Consider the following 15,311-nt stretch of genomic DNA (forward strand, 5'->3'; position numbering starts at 1 on the left):
TTGCAGCCTGGGTCTTGCCAGTTGGGTCTGTTCTGTTTCCATGTCCCTGGTTCCCTGTATTTTCTGGAAGTTGGTAGTTCAAGAAAGGACTTAAGGCCAGAGCATACGTGGCTTCCTATTTTTAATGAATTTGGGGGTTTTTTTGGTTTTAGTTTTTTTTTTTGTTTTTGTTTTTGTTTGTTTTTTTTAGAGGTGATGGAGGGAAAACAGTCCTGCTTCTACTGTAAGACTTACCATGGTGGTTGTATCTGAGAAATTAACCCTTCTTTTTGTGTCCATTTCAGCTTCAGAATTAGAAGATAATGTTCCCAAACCAACGTGTCCCTCCACGGACAGCAGTGATGCCCAGAAAGCCCCTGCCTTGGCACTTCCCTCAGAGTCCAAGGAACAAACGGTGACGCTCGGAGAAAGGACCTTCAACTGTTGCTATCCAGGTGAAACATGAACTTGGACGGGCAGACCCCTCCCCAGTGGGCACTGGCGGGTGAGCTCTGCCCCGCTCACCTGCGGAGTCCTGGCCCCGCCCCCCGCACACTCACCGCACATGCGCAAATGCATCCTAAGCATCTTGTGGCGTCTGATCAGGTTTATGGGCGCTTCCTTTTTGAGGCTCTATTTTGAGAAAACCTGGGCTTTTTTCTTCTAGGTTGCCACTTCAAAACTGTCCACGGCATGAAAGACTTGGACCGCCATCTGAGAATCCATACGGGTAGGTCTCCATTCCTTTGTTGGAAACTTGAAGGTTGAAGGAAGTGGCTAGGAGTTGGAGCGTGCTGGCCTCGCGTGCTGGCCTCGCGTGCTGGCCTCGCGTGCTGGCCTCGCGTGCTGGCCTCGCGTGCTGGCCTCGCGTGCTGGCCTCGCGTGCTGGCCTCGCGTGCTGGCCTCGCGTGCTGGCCTCGCGTGCTGGCCTCGCGTGCTGGCCTCGCGTGCTGGCCTCGCGTGCTGGCCTCGCGTGCTGGCCTCGCGTGCTGGCCTCGCGTGCTGGCCTCGCGTGCTGGCCTCGCGTGCTGGCCTCGCGTGCTGGCCTCGCGTGCTGGCCTCGCGTGCTGGCCTCGCGTGCTGGCCTCGCGTGCTGGCCTCGCGTGCTGGCCTCGCGTGCTGGCCTCGCGTGCTGGCCTCGCGTGCTGGCCTCGCGTGCTGGCCTCGCGTGCTGGCCTCGCGTGCTGGCCTCGCGTGCTGGCCTCGCGTGCTGGCCTCGCGTGCTGGCCTCGCGTGCTGGCCTCGCGTGCTGGCCTCGCGTGCTGGCCTCGCGTGCTGGCCTCGCGTGCTGGCCTCGCGTGCTGCGCAGGATGGAAATGGTCTGCGGGGTGGGCTGCGGCCTCAAAAGTCAGAAGCTAGGGGGTGCGTCCGAGGAAAATCAGTCGTGGGGATGGGCTCATGGCTGTTCTGAAAGGCCTTCTGAAGAAGGTTCTTGCCTTGACTTGCTATCGGTGGCTAGCAGTAACCAGACAAGACCAGGAACATTCCAGCAGGGGGAACAGCAGGTGCAAAGGCAGGGAAGGTGTGCGCTAGTTGGGGAGATTGGTGAGGACAGGCTACAAAGAGGCGGTGTGGCTCTAGTAATCCTCAGATAAGGTCCTGTGTGTCTGGGTGGCTCAGTGGGTTAAGCGTCTGCCTTGGCCCAGGTCATGATCCCAGGGTCCTGGGATCGAGCCCTGAGTTGGGCTCCCTGCTCACTGGGGAGTCCACTTCTCCCTCTCCCTTTGCCCCCTACCCATTTGTGTGCGCTTGCTCCCCGAGGCTCTGTCTCTCACAAATCTTTTTAAAAAAATAAAAGTACTAAGGTTGCTTCTTAACCGTTCCTTGAGCAGCCAGCTACTGAGAATAAGAGAAATAAGATTTGCTGTAGCAAAGAAATTTCTATGCTGTATAATCAGGGTCTGCACACTACAGCCTGCAAGCCAAATCCAGCCAAATCCAAGCCAAATGTCATCTGTGGCTGCTTTGGCCCCTTACGGTGGCATTGAGTCGTTGCCCGAAAAAACTGCAATGGACAAAGCTGAAGGCGGTTACTATCTGGCTCTTTCCAAAAACCTTGCCTACCTATTGGTCTCAAGTGTAGACCCTGTACGAGTCTGTGGAAGTTAAGATTGTGGTCTCTGGGGCGCCTGACTGGCTCTGTCAAGAGAGGACGCCCCTCTTGATCTTGGGGTTGTGAGTTCAGGCCCTACATTGGGTATAGAGAGAACTAAAAAAATAAATATAAAAAATCAAGGGGTACCTGGGTAGCTCAGTTGGTTAAGCATCTGGTGGTGATCAGGTGGTGATCTCAGGGTGCTGGTATCCAGCCCAGCATGGAGCCCTGTGCTCAGCAGGGAGTCCCTTTTCCCTCTGCCCTTCCCCCCACTCATGTGTACTTGTGTGTGTACAGTCTTTTCCTCTAAAATAAAATCTTTAAAAAAAAAATTTAGGGGCACCAGGGTGGCTCAGTTTAAGTGTCTGCCTTCAGCTCAGGTCATGATCCCAGAGTCCTGGGCTCGAGTCCCAGGTCAGGCTCTGCTCAGCTGGAGTCTGCTTCGCCGTCTCCCTGCAGCTCCTTCTGCTTGTGCTCTCTCTCTGTGTCAAATAAAATCTTTAAAAAAAAAAAAAAAATCGATCTGTTGGCTCTTACAGAAACCAAACCAGGCGGCTTAAACATAACCAAGTTTCTCTCGAGTACAACTTATGGAGTACTCCAGAGCTGGCAGAATGGCTGTCGTCCTTAAACTATAGCTTCATCTCCAGGTACGAGGCAACGGCTCTATTAACTAGTGGAAAGCAGAAGCGGGGAAGGGGGCCTCTCCCTTAGGCCATGCCCTGCCTCGCCCCCTAGCAGCATCCCTCATGGGATTGGACAAACCTCGGGCATCAAGGGGGGGCAGGGAAGTGGTTTCCAGAAACCACTAAACTCTGGAGCTCCCATGGGAGGACCAACTTCTGGGCGATTAGTAGTCTCCGCTAGAAATGGGTGTCGTGCTGTGCAAATGAGAAAATGAAGGGTCCTTTTTGCCAGGAAGGGGTAGGTCATAAAGGGCCTTCTAGTGAAGGGAATGTTGATAATCTCCTTGAAAGACCAGGCTGCCAGGATGAGGTCAGCAGAAGCCATCTGAACAAAGGAGACCCCACTATCGTGACTGGCTAAGGCAACCTCAAAGCCCGTTGGTGGCTCAGTCCCGCCCCCCTCAGCTGGGCGATGCTACCGCCACCTAGTGGATGGGGCCAGATGTGCCTCCAAATCCCTAGGATGCTCAGGTCAGACCCTACCACAAAATTCCCAGATCCCCAAATGTGAACAGTGCTGTGGTGGACCTAGAAAGATAGGGGGTGGATTAATATTTTATTGGAATAATACAGTACATGATGGGGATACAGAAAGTAGACAAGGCCCTGTCCTTGGGGTCAGATTCCTGGGTACAGAAGGGGGTGTAGACAGATGGCTTCTCCAGCACTTACTTAGGCTGTTTTACTGTGTCCAAGGCAAATGCTCTAGCTCTGAATATTTTAACTGGTGAAAAAGGGGGGGGGGCTTAAAGCATCTCTCCCTCAGGGCATGACCCCGGAGTAGGATCCCTTGTGATTAATAATGAGACCCAGCTATGGTGGTTTAAAGCCAAGATATTACCGTCTTAACCACAGTCCCAGTCGGGTATGGTAGCCCATGGTTTTGGGGACTTTGGCTCTTATGTTATGTTGTTGCTTAACATCCCAGGTGTGTAGCCCATGCTGGCATGGTCTGAGCTGGCTTACTGACACCCCTACCCCCCATTTAAGGTATGAGAAGTTACCCATCACTTGGGTTCATGCCTGTTGGCCTGGAACATAGTCACATGGCCATTCCAAGCTGTGGAAATGGAGGCTGGGAGAAAAGTCTTGACTCTGGCCACGTGCCCAGCTTCTAGAGTGAAGGTTCTGCTTACAAGAAAAAGCACGGACGACTGGGCTGAAGGGCATCCCGGACTGAGCCATGAGAGGCGGGGAGGGTGCTATATGCAGGTCATCTTTTGAGGCTTAGGCTGGACTTTTGCCAGACGGATACCACGGTGGTTCTCAAAACACTGCTGTGATCCTTTTACATCTAAAAATTGAGATCTCCCCCACCCCAAGTTTGTGTTTTATGTATAGTTACTGTGCCAAAAATTAAAACCGAACTTTAAAATATGTATGCACTTACAAATAACAGTAAGCCAAGGTGACCGGCTGTCTCAAGCGGTAAGGCTGGCAACTCTTAATCTCATGATTGTGAGTTTGAGCGCCACGTTGGGTGGAGAGATTACTTAAAATTAAAAATTAAAAAAAAAAAATAAGCTCCTTATAGCAGTACTTCATGAGAAGTAACTACTTGCCCCCAAAAATGTGACCAGTGGTATTATCTAGACCTTTGCAAATCTCCTGAAGTCAACTGGGTTCTCCCACCAGCATACAGTCCATTGCCATGTTTTGAGCATCTGAAGAAAATCTGTTGCCTTGCGTGTGGTTGGAATGGAATATTTTGGATAGCCTTTTCCGGTAATTTTTAATATCCTACCAAAACACAACAGAGGGAAGATTCTTTAACTTTTTAAAGATTTATTTTAGAGAAGGAGCGTGCAAGCGGGGGGAGGGGCAGAGGGAGAGAGAATCTTCGAGCAGACTACCCACTGAGTGCAGGGCTGGACACGGGACTCAAGCCCAGGACCCGAGAGAAAACAACCTGAGCGGAAACCAAGAGTCAGATGAGGACTGAGCCGCCCAGGTGCCCCAAGGTTAGTTCCTTAAGGCTCAGTTGCTATATAGAATCTGGAGCCATATCCACAAACTTTTCATCTGGAGCCATATCCACAAACTTTTCAAACTGATAAAATCCATTGTTCTGTTTACTTTCTGAATGGCTCTTAATCATGCTTGATTTTTTTTTTTTAACTTGTCCTACATTGGCCACTTGGAAAATACTGGTTTAGCAATGTACATAATCCTTCCTAACGTTGACCCGTCTTACAATAGGAAAAAAAAATCACTTATTAATATTCCCAATCTCATCAGAAAAATTGAAAAGAAAGCTGCACACACAGGGTAGGGAATAGAGGTTCGGAAATCCTAACTTTATTAGAGCTGAGATGTTGCTGCTGCAGCACTGTAGGCAGTCTTCCCTGAAAGGACAGGCTCGCATAGCTCATTCTGAAGGAGATTTTCACCAAATCCCAAATTTGAAAAACTCACCAGGGCCTGTTGGTACAACCGTGTGCTTTGGTCTGTACCCTTCCCATTTCAAGACACCGTGTTTAAAAAGAAAACTTCAGGAGGGAGAAATTTAATAGAAGGTCTAGGTTTTGCTGCTGGGAAGGCTGTTCCTCCGTGAAACTGGCTTTGGGTTCCCTGGGAGGGTATGGCCAGGAGGAAACTCCGTGCCACTGCCTGTTGGTGGGATGGGGAGAAGGAGCGGCTAGTGGTTCATGCTCAGGCATGTGTAGTTCTGCCCAAGTGTTCCCACAGCAGAGTGGAGGTCAAAATGGAAAAGGAAAATCCCCATCTTTTTAATAGAATGAAGATCTTCTGACTACAGACTCGACCAGAGGAGACTGGGGTACCCCCAGGCACTCACAGACTGCACTTTGAGAACCGTGGAGGTGGAGGCTACGTGTGGGGGAGGGCATGCGGCCTGTGTGCCCAGAGTGAGGGCTTGCTGCGCGCTTATCTGGGGGAAGGTGAGAAAGCGGAGTGTGCTCACATTAGAGACCTCCTGGAAAACCAGGCCCTAGAGGGGGGTTAATTACCTTTATTCTAAAACTGCATTTCCTCTCTATATCCCAAATGCCAGTTTATCCTGGATGAAAATTTTTAATCAAGAGTTGAATTATAAATGTGTTAAGATGCTCATGCATGTATTTAGCTTAGTAAAGGAGAGGGACTCACACTACTGCTGTCTTTTATCCTCTGTCCTCATTTAGCACGGGAATCCGGATTCATTGGTCATGCATAAGTGGGGGCCTTTCTTCTGCTATGCCGTAGACCATTACTTGAACGTGAATCACTGTTCCTGGCAGACTTAGAGCGTGCCCACACTGCTCTCTGCTTCTGACTTTTTCAGCAGATGGAGGCAGTGTAGATTATTAGGCTGTGAGGACCATGTCCATCTCCGGGACAAATGAAGACCGCTCAGTCCCTTTCAGTGTCCTCCAGAGTCAGTCACCACTCTGCTTTGTGCTGTCTTCTGTCCGGGACACATCCCCGGCCAGTGGAGCAGCCTCTGTCTGGAACCTGCCAGATAAAGGCAATCTTGACCGGTTTTTCCTACGGTGGACTCCTGGCAATTTTGTGAACCCTATAGGCCCTTTCTGGGATGTTTTTAAATTAAAGCCCCTTAAATTGTATTTAGGTACACATTCTATCAGTAGTAAACATGTGGCATTTAATACATAAACCCCAGCTACCTTAAGTGTGGTAAAGACCAGACAGCCTCACCCCTGAGCTTGTTAGAAACCCCGAATCTCCGGGCCAACCCAGCCGCACTGACATGAACTACATTTTCCTCGGTTTCTGTAAGTTCAACTTGAGAAATGGGGAATGTTGGTCAGAGGGTACCAACGTCCAGCTGGAAAATGAAGGAGTTCTAGGAGGCTGATGTACGGCACGCCAGCTGTTCAGGTAGCGACTTCCAAGTCTGTCCTGACAAGAGTAGATCTTAAGTGTTCTGACCACAAAGAAACGGTGATTATCTGAGGTGAAGGCAGTGTTCATGAACCTTATGTTGGTAATCCATTTTCAGCTTATACTTGTATTAAGTCACCACATTGTATACCTTAATGTCATGTCAGTGATATCCCAAATCTCATTAAAAACCCATTTTAATGAGCCCACCCCCCTCAGGCCCCAAATGATAGGGATATGCAGGAACACTAAGAAAACCCCGAGTTTGAGGCACCTGGATGGCTCAGTCGTTAAGCGTCTGCCTTTAGCTCAGGTCATGATCCCAGGATCCTAGGATCGAGCCCCGCATCGGGCTCTCAGCTCGGCGGGAAGCCTGCTCTCCCTCTCCCACTCCCTGCTTGTGTTCCCTCTCTCAATGTGTCCCTGTCAAATAAAATATTTTTTAAAAAAAACCCAAGTTTAATGTTAGCAGACCAGCTACCAGGTCCTCTTAATCGTGCCGTAGTGATTAACGTAAAGGACCCTTCAGAACCGCAAGTGTGCTTGGTGGGTGTGAACGTGGCTCCCGTGTACTGACCAGAGTCTCAGGTTGTTGATTACATGATGGGTAGATGCTAAATTCCAGTTAGAGGTAGTAGAAATAAAAATAATAATTTCCCATGTAAGGTCTTGGATCTCCTACATCTTATCCTCAAACCCTAAATTAAGAATCCCCTGATCTTGAGTCGGGGGAAGCACCTGAGTGGCTCAGTCTATTAAGTGTCTGCCTTTGGCTCGGGTCATAATCTCAGGGTTCTGGGATCAGGGTCTGGGTCCCTGGAGACTGCTTCTCCCTCTCCTTCTCCACTCCCCGTGGGCACGCTGTGCACTGCATCCCCCCCCACCCCCGCCACCCCCCACCTTGCGCTCTCAAAAGCTAAAAAAAAAAAAAAAAAAAAAAAAGGGAAAAAAAAGCCTGATCTGGAATGTTACACGTCAGCTGGTCAAGAGAACCATGGTGAACCACACACCGGCTCTTAAAAGGATTAGCCTGAGAGTGATTCCTCCATTTCAGTCCTGTTTCACTGGGCAGAACAGGTCGCATGCCCAAGCCTGTGGTCACTGGGATTGGAGGCAGAGTTCCCCTGCAAAGGGGACAGTGAATACTCCAACTGTACATAGTATACGTGGGGGGTGTACCTCTGACTGAGCAACCGGAGTTGCCGTTGATCAGTTTTCTGCTGGTTCCCACTTGGTAACTGGGTATATTCCTAGAACGTTATCCACTTCATCAAGTCCTCATTTATCGGGGCAAAGTTCTACTTAGGCCATAATGGATTGGATTTGTGGTCCCCTTTCTCTCGTCCACTGTCTCTTGGAATGGTTCCCAACCAGGTAGTCTCGACCCCCAGCCCCCCGGTCCTGGGGACATTTGTCAATAATCAGAAGACCTTTTTGACTCTTAAAACTCGGGCTAGAGGTGCTACTGGTGTCCAGTGGGAAGTGGTGAATCTGCTGCTCAGGACAGCCTATGGCAAAGGATTACTTGGCCAAAAGGGCAGTGATGCTGAGCTCGAAGACCTTAGAGTTTTGGTATCTTGAGCAAACCTCCCTTCTTAACCATTATTTTGTTTATGTGGATCAACAGCTGTATATCTTGATTTCTTCTAATTGATTGAAATGCATCGTTCACTCCAGCCTTTTGTTAAAAATGAACTTATGTCTACAAACACTGTTCTGAAAACAGGGGTAGGTTAAAAGGTTTGACACACACAGCTTTCCCTGCTCATCTCTAGAGAGTTTGTAATCTGATTTTCTTAAAAATTGTTTTAAAGGGGCGCCTGGGTGGTATGGTGGGTTAAGCCTCTGCTTTTGGCTCAGGTCATGATCTCAGGGTCCTAGGATCGAGCCCCACATCGGGCTCTCTGCTCAGCGGGGAGCCTGCCTCCTCCTCTCTCTCTGTCTGCCTCTCTGCCTACTTAGGATCTCTCTCTCTCTGTCAAATAAATAAAATCTTTTTTAAAAACTGTTTTAAAATATGCCCTGACTTTTGAAAAACCTTTTGGGAAACAATATCAGATTCATAAGTTTGAGTTACATCTATTTGTTTTTATCTTTTCAGTATGTATTTTTTAGTGGCTCTCTTTTATCCAGTATTCAATACTCCTATCTTTTAGCATTTTCCTAAAATATTTATGTACCTTAGGAGCATTACGCTGATTTTTAAAATATGTTAAAGCTTTTAACAGGGAAACTAAATCTGTTCTTACTTATATATAGCTTGACTTTTACTTGTGTTCTGTTGCCTTTCTGTATGGTTCTCTTGTGGCTTGGAAGCAATAGTTTCCACTTGATTATATCCCACATCTTATCCACTTCCTTTTCTCTGATGTGCACAGTTCAAGTGTGCTGCTCTGAGTCATCAGCTGGCTTTCTCTTCTCTTTCCACGGAATGCTAATTCAAGTATCGGACTCTATTTAAGTAACTTCTTTAGAACTTTGCAGACACTGCTTCCCTTGTCTGAGGAGTTACATGCTGATCTGAGCATTTCTTTCTGAAATTGTAAGAGCTCCTTCGTGGGCTCCTGAAATTGTATCTCCCTGTCTGCAGATAAGCTATCTGAAGACTCCGGACTGTCGTTTGTGTTGAGAAATACCTGTTTTCTCTGTTCTGTCTTGGACCGTCTAGAGCTGGCTCTAGTGTCTTGTACTTTCCCTTTCGGGCAGCCTTCTGGGAGATTCTTGGGCTCCATCTTCAAAGTCCTTTTTGTGACATCCTTTCCGCTCATCAACTTGGAATCTTGAGAGTCCCAGGAGAATAAGAATTACTATGGAGGGGCGCCTGGGTGGCTCAGTGGGTTAAGCCGCTGCCTTCGGCTCAGGTCATGATCTTGGAGTCCTGGGATTGAGTCCCGCATCCGGCGCTCTGCTCAGCGGAGAGCCTGCTTCCCTCTCTCTCTGGCTGCCTCTCCGTCTACTTGTGATTTCTCTCTGTCAAATTAATAAATAAAATCTTTTAAAAAAAAAAAAAAAGAATTACTATGGAAATGAAAACCAGGGCACCTCCGTGACTCCGTCATTAAGCATCTGTCTTTGGCTCAAATCATAATCCCAGGATCCCAGGATCGAGCCCCACATCAGGCTCCCTGCTCAGCGAGAAGCCTGCTTCTCCCTCTGCCACTCCCCCTGCTTGTGTTCCCTCTGTCACTATATGTCTCTCTCTGTCAAATAAATAAAATCTTTTTAAGAAGGGAAATGAGGGGCGCCTGGGTGGCTCAGTGGGTTAAGCCTCTGCTTTCGGCTCAGGTCATGATCTCAGGGTCCTGGGATTGAGCCCCGCATCGGGCTCTCTGCTCAGCAGGGAGCCTGCTTCCTCCCCTCTCTCTCTGCCTGCCTCTCTGACTGCTTATGATCTCTGTCTGTCAAATAAATAAAATCTTTTTAAAAAGGGGGGGGGGGGATGAAAAGTATTTGCTTTTAGATCTTCATCTTCTTGAGTTGGGTGTGTCTTCCTGGTTCTGGCTTTCCCCCAAGCATTTGGTTATTGGGTAGACTTTTTTATTCTGGAATGGTTGTAGGGGAGGGACAGAACACTGGAGGAAATGCTCTGGCCATGGGGTTCTGTTCTCTGGAGTGTCTCCAACTACTTGAGGGCTTTGCACTGTTTCTGTGGTGTAAGCACCCTCATTTTCTAAAATCATTGCTGCTATGGTTTGGTACAACTGAGGGAGGAGGCAACCTGACCACTCGGTGCGAACCATGAAAGCTGTTCCAAGGTCCCTGTATCTGACCCTGAGGACTTCTGTAACGACTCTCCATTTCCCCAGACAGGGTTTGGCCTATGATTTTTGGCCTTCACCCTGATCTTACCTGTTCCTTACGATTCTTTATAATTTGTGAGCCATCCATGACTAGCACACCTTCTCGTTTCCCAACGCGCTGAACTACGTACTCCAGTATCTTCCTATCTGGGCACTGGGACAGAGGGAAGAGGCAGACCCCTCGGCCCCGGCTACCCTCTTGGTCCGATCTCTTTGCAGTCACCTTAACAGAGAAACCCTTAAAACCTTGAATCTTCCTTATGTGTTTGAAGGAGACAAACCCCACAAGTGTGAGTTCTGTGACAAGTGCTTCAGCCGGAAAGACAACCTGACCATGCACATGCGTTGCCACACCAGCGTGAAGCCCCACAAGTGTCACCTGTGTGATTACGCCGCCGTAGACAGCAGCAGCCTCAAGAAGCACTTGCGGATCCACTCGGACGAGCGGCCCTACAAGTGCCAGCTCTGCCCTTATGCCAGCCGCAACTCCAGCCAGCTCACCGTCCACCTGCGGTCCCACACAGGTAGGTCCTTGGCCCAGAGACCTGTGCCTTACTTCTTGTCCAGTTTCTTCACCTCCGTCTCGCTAAAATGCAAGCAACCGAGAGGACTTGGTGGTCAAATGTAAAGGAGTTGGCATTTCTGTGGTTTTTCACCCAGACAGCCAATGTTCCGTAAAACGTGAAAGTCTGACAGCTCGGTTTTTTCCTAACTCAACAACATAGGCCACAACAGGGAAGCAAGGGATGTCTCTCAAAAGCCTGACGTCTAAACGACGTGTCTCAGTCATTTCGCGTAAACTGATCACATGGCTGAATTCTGAAACGTAGCAGAATTAGTTGACTGGACCTACAAATCACAGGCTTCTAGTGTTAGAAATCAGACTTTGCCAAAAGCTTTCTCTTCCGTTGTAAGACCCCACTGAATAACAATAGAATCAACCAGTTTATCGAGGCACAGAGAAGTGGGGATTGGGGGCTCATAAGGCTCAGAAAATGAGGTTGTCCAGTGAATTCGTAGAAGAAGGCAAGCAGATGGGATATGCTGACATCTGAAACTAAGTTTAAAAAAATAAAGAAAAACTCTTCCAGCAGACAAATGGCTCCCAACTCTGTGGCTCCCTCACAGCCTCTTGAACCCATGTTTTACTACCCTGAGAGTCTGGACTCAGAACTGGCACGTAGACTGCCAAGGCCACAGAGTTCAGAGGAGAAGCGAAAGCCTGTTGGCAACATGGCCCACACTGCCCAGTAGCACGTAAAACCTGTGGCCGCCTCTACCTAGTCCTTAATCTGGTCTGTTCTTCCTAAATCTAAATGTCCCCTATGGATTATGAATCACTGGCAGGAGACGAGTGGTCTAAGATGCCCCAAATCTAACAAATCCTGGAGTTAGCAGAATACCTTGGGTCATAAACAAGAATTCTTCAGTTCTAATTGGTATCTACCCACTAGCAGAAACGCTGCATCCAAGAAGAGTCCCGTGAAAAGGTAGTGAGAACGAAATATGAATTAAAACTGAAGTTGCTGGCTACAAAGGCAAAGAAATTTTCCAGAGCCTAGAAGAAGAAAAAAAAAAACTGATTTGGATAACTAAGAAAGAATAAGAAACTGGAAGTTTGGCCACTGGCCAGGTCTGGGGGGGGGGGGAGGGGGAACAGAAGTGAGAAAATCAAATAAGAAAGAATATCTTGATTCTAAGGAGCCATGAGAGTGGAAAGGATGCCAAGCAGGACAGATGGAGTGGATGAGCAGAGTCAAACCTAGAAAATCTTCTCCCGTGGTATTAGCTTCTAGGGGGATAGTGGAATAGTGCCCTCAAAGCTGGGAAATGATTTTTGGATGAAGAATTCTATACCCAGCTAAACTGAAGTATACCAGTATCCTGAAGTGTATGAGTAGAAAGTAAACCAAAAAAGAAAAAAGAGAAAAATAATAAATCAAACTTCCAGGTGTCACGCTAGTGGCAGTTACTGAAGATAAACTCTTCTCCAGGGAGGAAACAAAATGTGGCCTATCCGATGTCCATTTGAATATTGCTAACAGGTTTCAGTAAAGGAAAGTATGAGGATGATTCCTATGTTGAGGCTTAAAAGGAAATTCAGTGAATTAAAAACTCAAAATCCACAAGAAATCTCATCTACAATGTTCCATAATTAAAAGACTGGGTGACTTTTGAGATGATGGTAAGATTCTTTTCCCCCGAATGCATAGTCCCATCAAGAATAAAGCTAACCCGTGACCCCAAATGAGCATGTAAGATAAGAGAATGAATGTGACCTTGATGCCGACACCATTGTCAAATGGCCCAGGAGTGACCGTGACCCTCTAAAGTGTGCAGAATTCTGGTGAAGTATTTGCCTCCAGTGAATGAACTATACTCAGTCCTAAAATAGTTTGATTCTAACACTGAATACAACTCGTTAAAGCATGGGAATTCACTGGCCAGAATGCAAATGCTCTTGAACTTAAATGTCAAAATCCCAACAAGTAGGAAGAGGTAGTATGGTGAAGACTAGGGAATCCTCAAGAAACTTCTCAGGCTGATGGACTAAAAGTTAGGAGGCTCTTACCCAACGTAGAAGGTTCATGCTAGAGGAATATAATACACACCCAGCAGTGGGGAGAGGCTGGACGTGTAGGGTAAGAGAGATCATCTTTGCTTATGTTCAGCTGAGGACAGTTGTTAGGGTAGTGACCTCCAAAGGCACTAAAAGTCCTTAACAGCGCTCCAGAGTACAGAGGAGGCCGTGGATTTTCAGGAATTGGTCACCTGCTGCCGTATTCCTGTATTTTGTATATAAAATTCAGTCTTGTGTAACTATGAGACTTCAGGAATACAAGCCAGTCAGTTGACGTAATAGAGCGTAAACACTGGAGTCGGTAATACGTCATGGTTTGATTTACAGCAGTTGTAACAAAACCGTACCTCCTCCATGTCCAGTTCTGGGGTATTAGATTAAATGAGAGCTAGAGTCGAAAGTAAAGTGGCCTCACGAAGAGGCCAGGATGCCCTGGTGCCTGAGTTCAAATCCCTCCTATTTGACCTTGAAGCCTCCATTTTCCCATCTGCTCAGTGGGGGCCATAGGACCCACTTATAAGGTTGATGTGAGCATAAAAGAAGTTACCGTACATGGTAAGTGGTGGTGTCAGGGAGTTACCCGTCGCTGGAGTCCAAAGACCCAACTCTCTCTGCACCTGGTGTTCTGATGCATGTTTGGAGGGGGGAGGGGACTTCTTTGCTTGTCCTTGTCTGCTCTAATGGAAACGCCCCTTCCATTGTCAGGGGACACCCCCTTCCAGTGCTGGCTCTGTAGCGCCAAGTTCAAAATCAGCTCGGACTTGAAAAGGCACATGATCGTGCACTCGGGGGAGAAGCCCTTCAAGTGCGAGTTCTGTGATGTCCGCTGCACCATGAAGGCGAACCTCAAGTCTCACGTCCGCATCAAGCACACGTTCAAGTGCCTGCACTGCTCCTTCCAGGGCCGGGACCGGGCCGACCTCCTGGAGCACAGCCGGCTGCACCAGGCCGACCACCCCGAGAAGTGCCCCGAGTGCAGCTACTCGTGCTCCAGCGCCGCGGCCCTGCGCGTGCACAGCCGCGTGCACTGCAAGGACCGCCCGTTCAAGTGCGATTTCTGCAGCTTCGACACCAAGCGGCCCAGCAGCCTGGCCAAGCACATTGACAAGGTGCACAGGGACGAGACCAAAACGGAGAACCAGGCCCCGCAGGGCAAGGAAGGGCCCCGAGGGAGCGGCTCCCAGCACATGGCCAAAATAGTGACCCAGCGGGCCTTCCGCTGCGAGACCTGTGGTGCCTCCTTCGTCAGGGACGACTCTCTGAGATGCCATAAGAAGCAGCACAACGAGCAGAGCGAGAACAAGAACTCGGACTTGGTCACGTTCCCGCCCGAAAGCAGTGCCTCGGGGCAGCTGGGCACCCTGGTCTCCGCGGGGCAGCTGGACACGTCCCTGGAGCCCAGCCAGTGCCTCTAGTTCAGCCGAAGAGGCTGGTGGGCTGGCCGGACGCCGGACAGACACTGCAGTGCAGCCCTCCGAGGGGAGGCCATTGAGCCAGACTCCGTGTCCCCAGCTCTGGGGACGGAATGCTCCACCTTTATAAAGTTGGCCTCGAGGTCGTGGGCTGCGGTCACCGGCCTGAGAGCTGACGCCAAAGCAGCTCGGTGGAGGCTCCCCTCCCCGTTGCTGTCTCCCCTCCAAATGTCGGCTCCCCAGGTTGACCCCGTGGTTCCAAGGTGGGGTGGGGAGGTCCGTCGCGCACCCCTCTGTCCCGTAGGGATGGTTTCGTGATGGAGGCCGATCCTAAAACTGACCCACCTGCGATGGAATTACGAAAGTATTTAGACCACGTGGGGGACTAAACTGATGTGTATAGTGGGAATGGTTAGGACGGCCGCGGGGGTACGCTCCGTGGAGGACCTGGGGGCCTCTGGGAAGTTCTATTTCTTAATCTGGGTGGTGGTGACGAGTGTTTGCCTTACGCGTTCATGTGGTTCCTTTTATCATTGTCTTATAATAAAAAGGCAGACTGCGCTGTAGAATGAGGTAAGGGGAATGCTTCATTTTTCTTTGCTTCCTTCCATTCGAGTGGGTATGCAGTGGGGTTCTTCATGGCCACCCGATTCCAGAACGCGTTCTAGACGCTCGCAGGATTCTCCTGGTCTTGAGTGCCACGGAGATGAGAAATGCAGTTTGACCTGAAGGTGGCGCCAAAGATCAAGCGAACAGTAGCTGAGCCCACTCCTGTGCCTTGCGAAGCTGCATTTCTGTGCTTGTATAGAAAAGACCTGGGGCACCCATGGGCCCCGGGCTTGGTTCCGGGACATGTGATGCAGGACACAGGCAGAGCTGAGGGTCTTTCATCCCAATCAGCATTTGGTGTTCACC

At 49.2% G+C, this 15,311-nt stretch overlaps 1 protein-coding gene across 2 annotated transcripts in view; it reads left to right on the top strand.

The window, feature by feature from the left end:
* Nucleotides 1-14,968, top strand: part of ZFP64 (ZFP64 zinc finger protein) — an 88,522-nt gene extending 73,554 nt beyond the window's left edge. For both annotated transcript variants that reach the window (XM_013053169.2, XM_045082074.1), the window contains 4 exons: nucleotides 285-434; nucleotides 647-709; nucleotides 10,676-10,927; nucleotides 13,690-14,968. In XM_013053169.2, coding sequence (XP_012908623.1) covers nucleotides 285-434; nucleotides 647-709; nucleotides 10,676-10,927; nucleotides 13,690-14,399 — 1,175 coding nt within the window. In that variant the 3' untranslated portion in view covers nucleotides 14,400-14,968. The remainder of the gene's footprint in view (nucleotides 1-284; nucleotides 435-646; nucleotides 710-10,675; nucleotides 10,928-13,689) is intronic.
* The last annotated feature ends 343 nt before the right edge of the window (nucleotides 14,969-15,311 follow it).

This window comes from Mustela putorius, unplaced genomic scaffold, assembly GCF_011764305.1.
Source record: "Mustela putorius furo isolate JIRA1106 unplaced genomic scaffold, ASM1176430v1.1 tig00000592_pilon_pilon_pilon, whole genome shotgun sequence".
Lineage (NCBI taxonomy): Eukaryota > Metazoa > Chordata > Mammalia > Carnivora > Mustelidae > Mustela > Mustela putorius.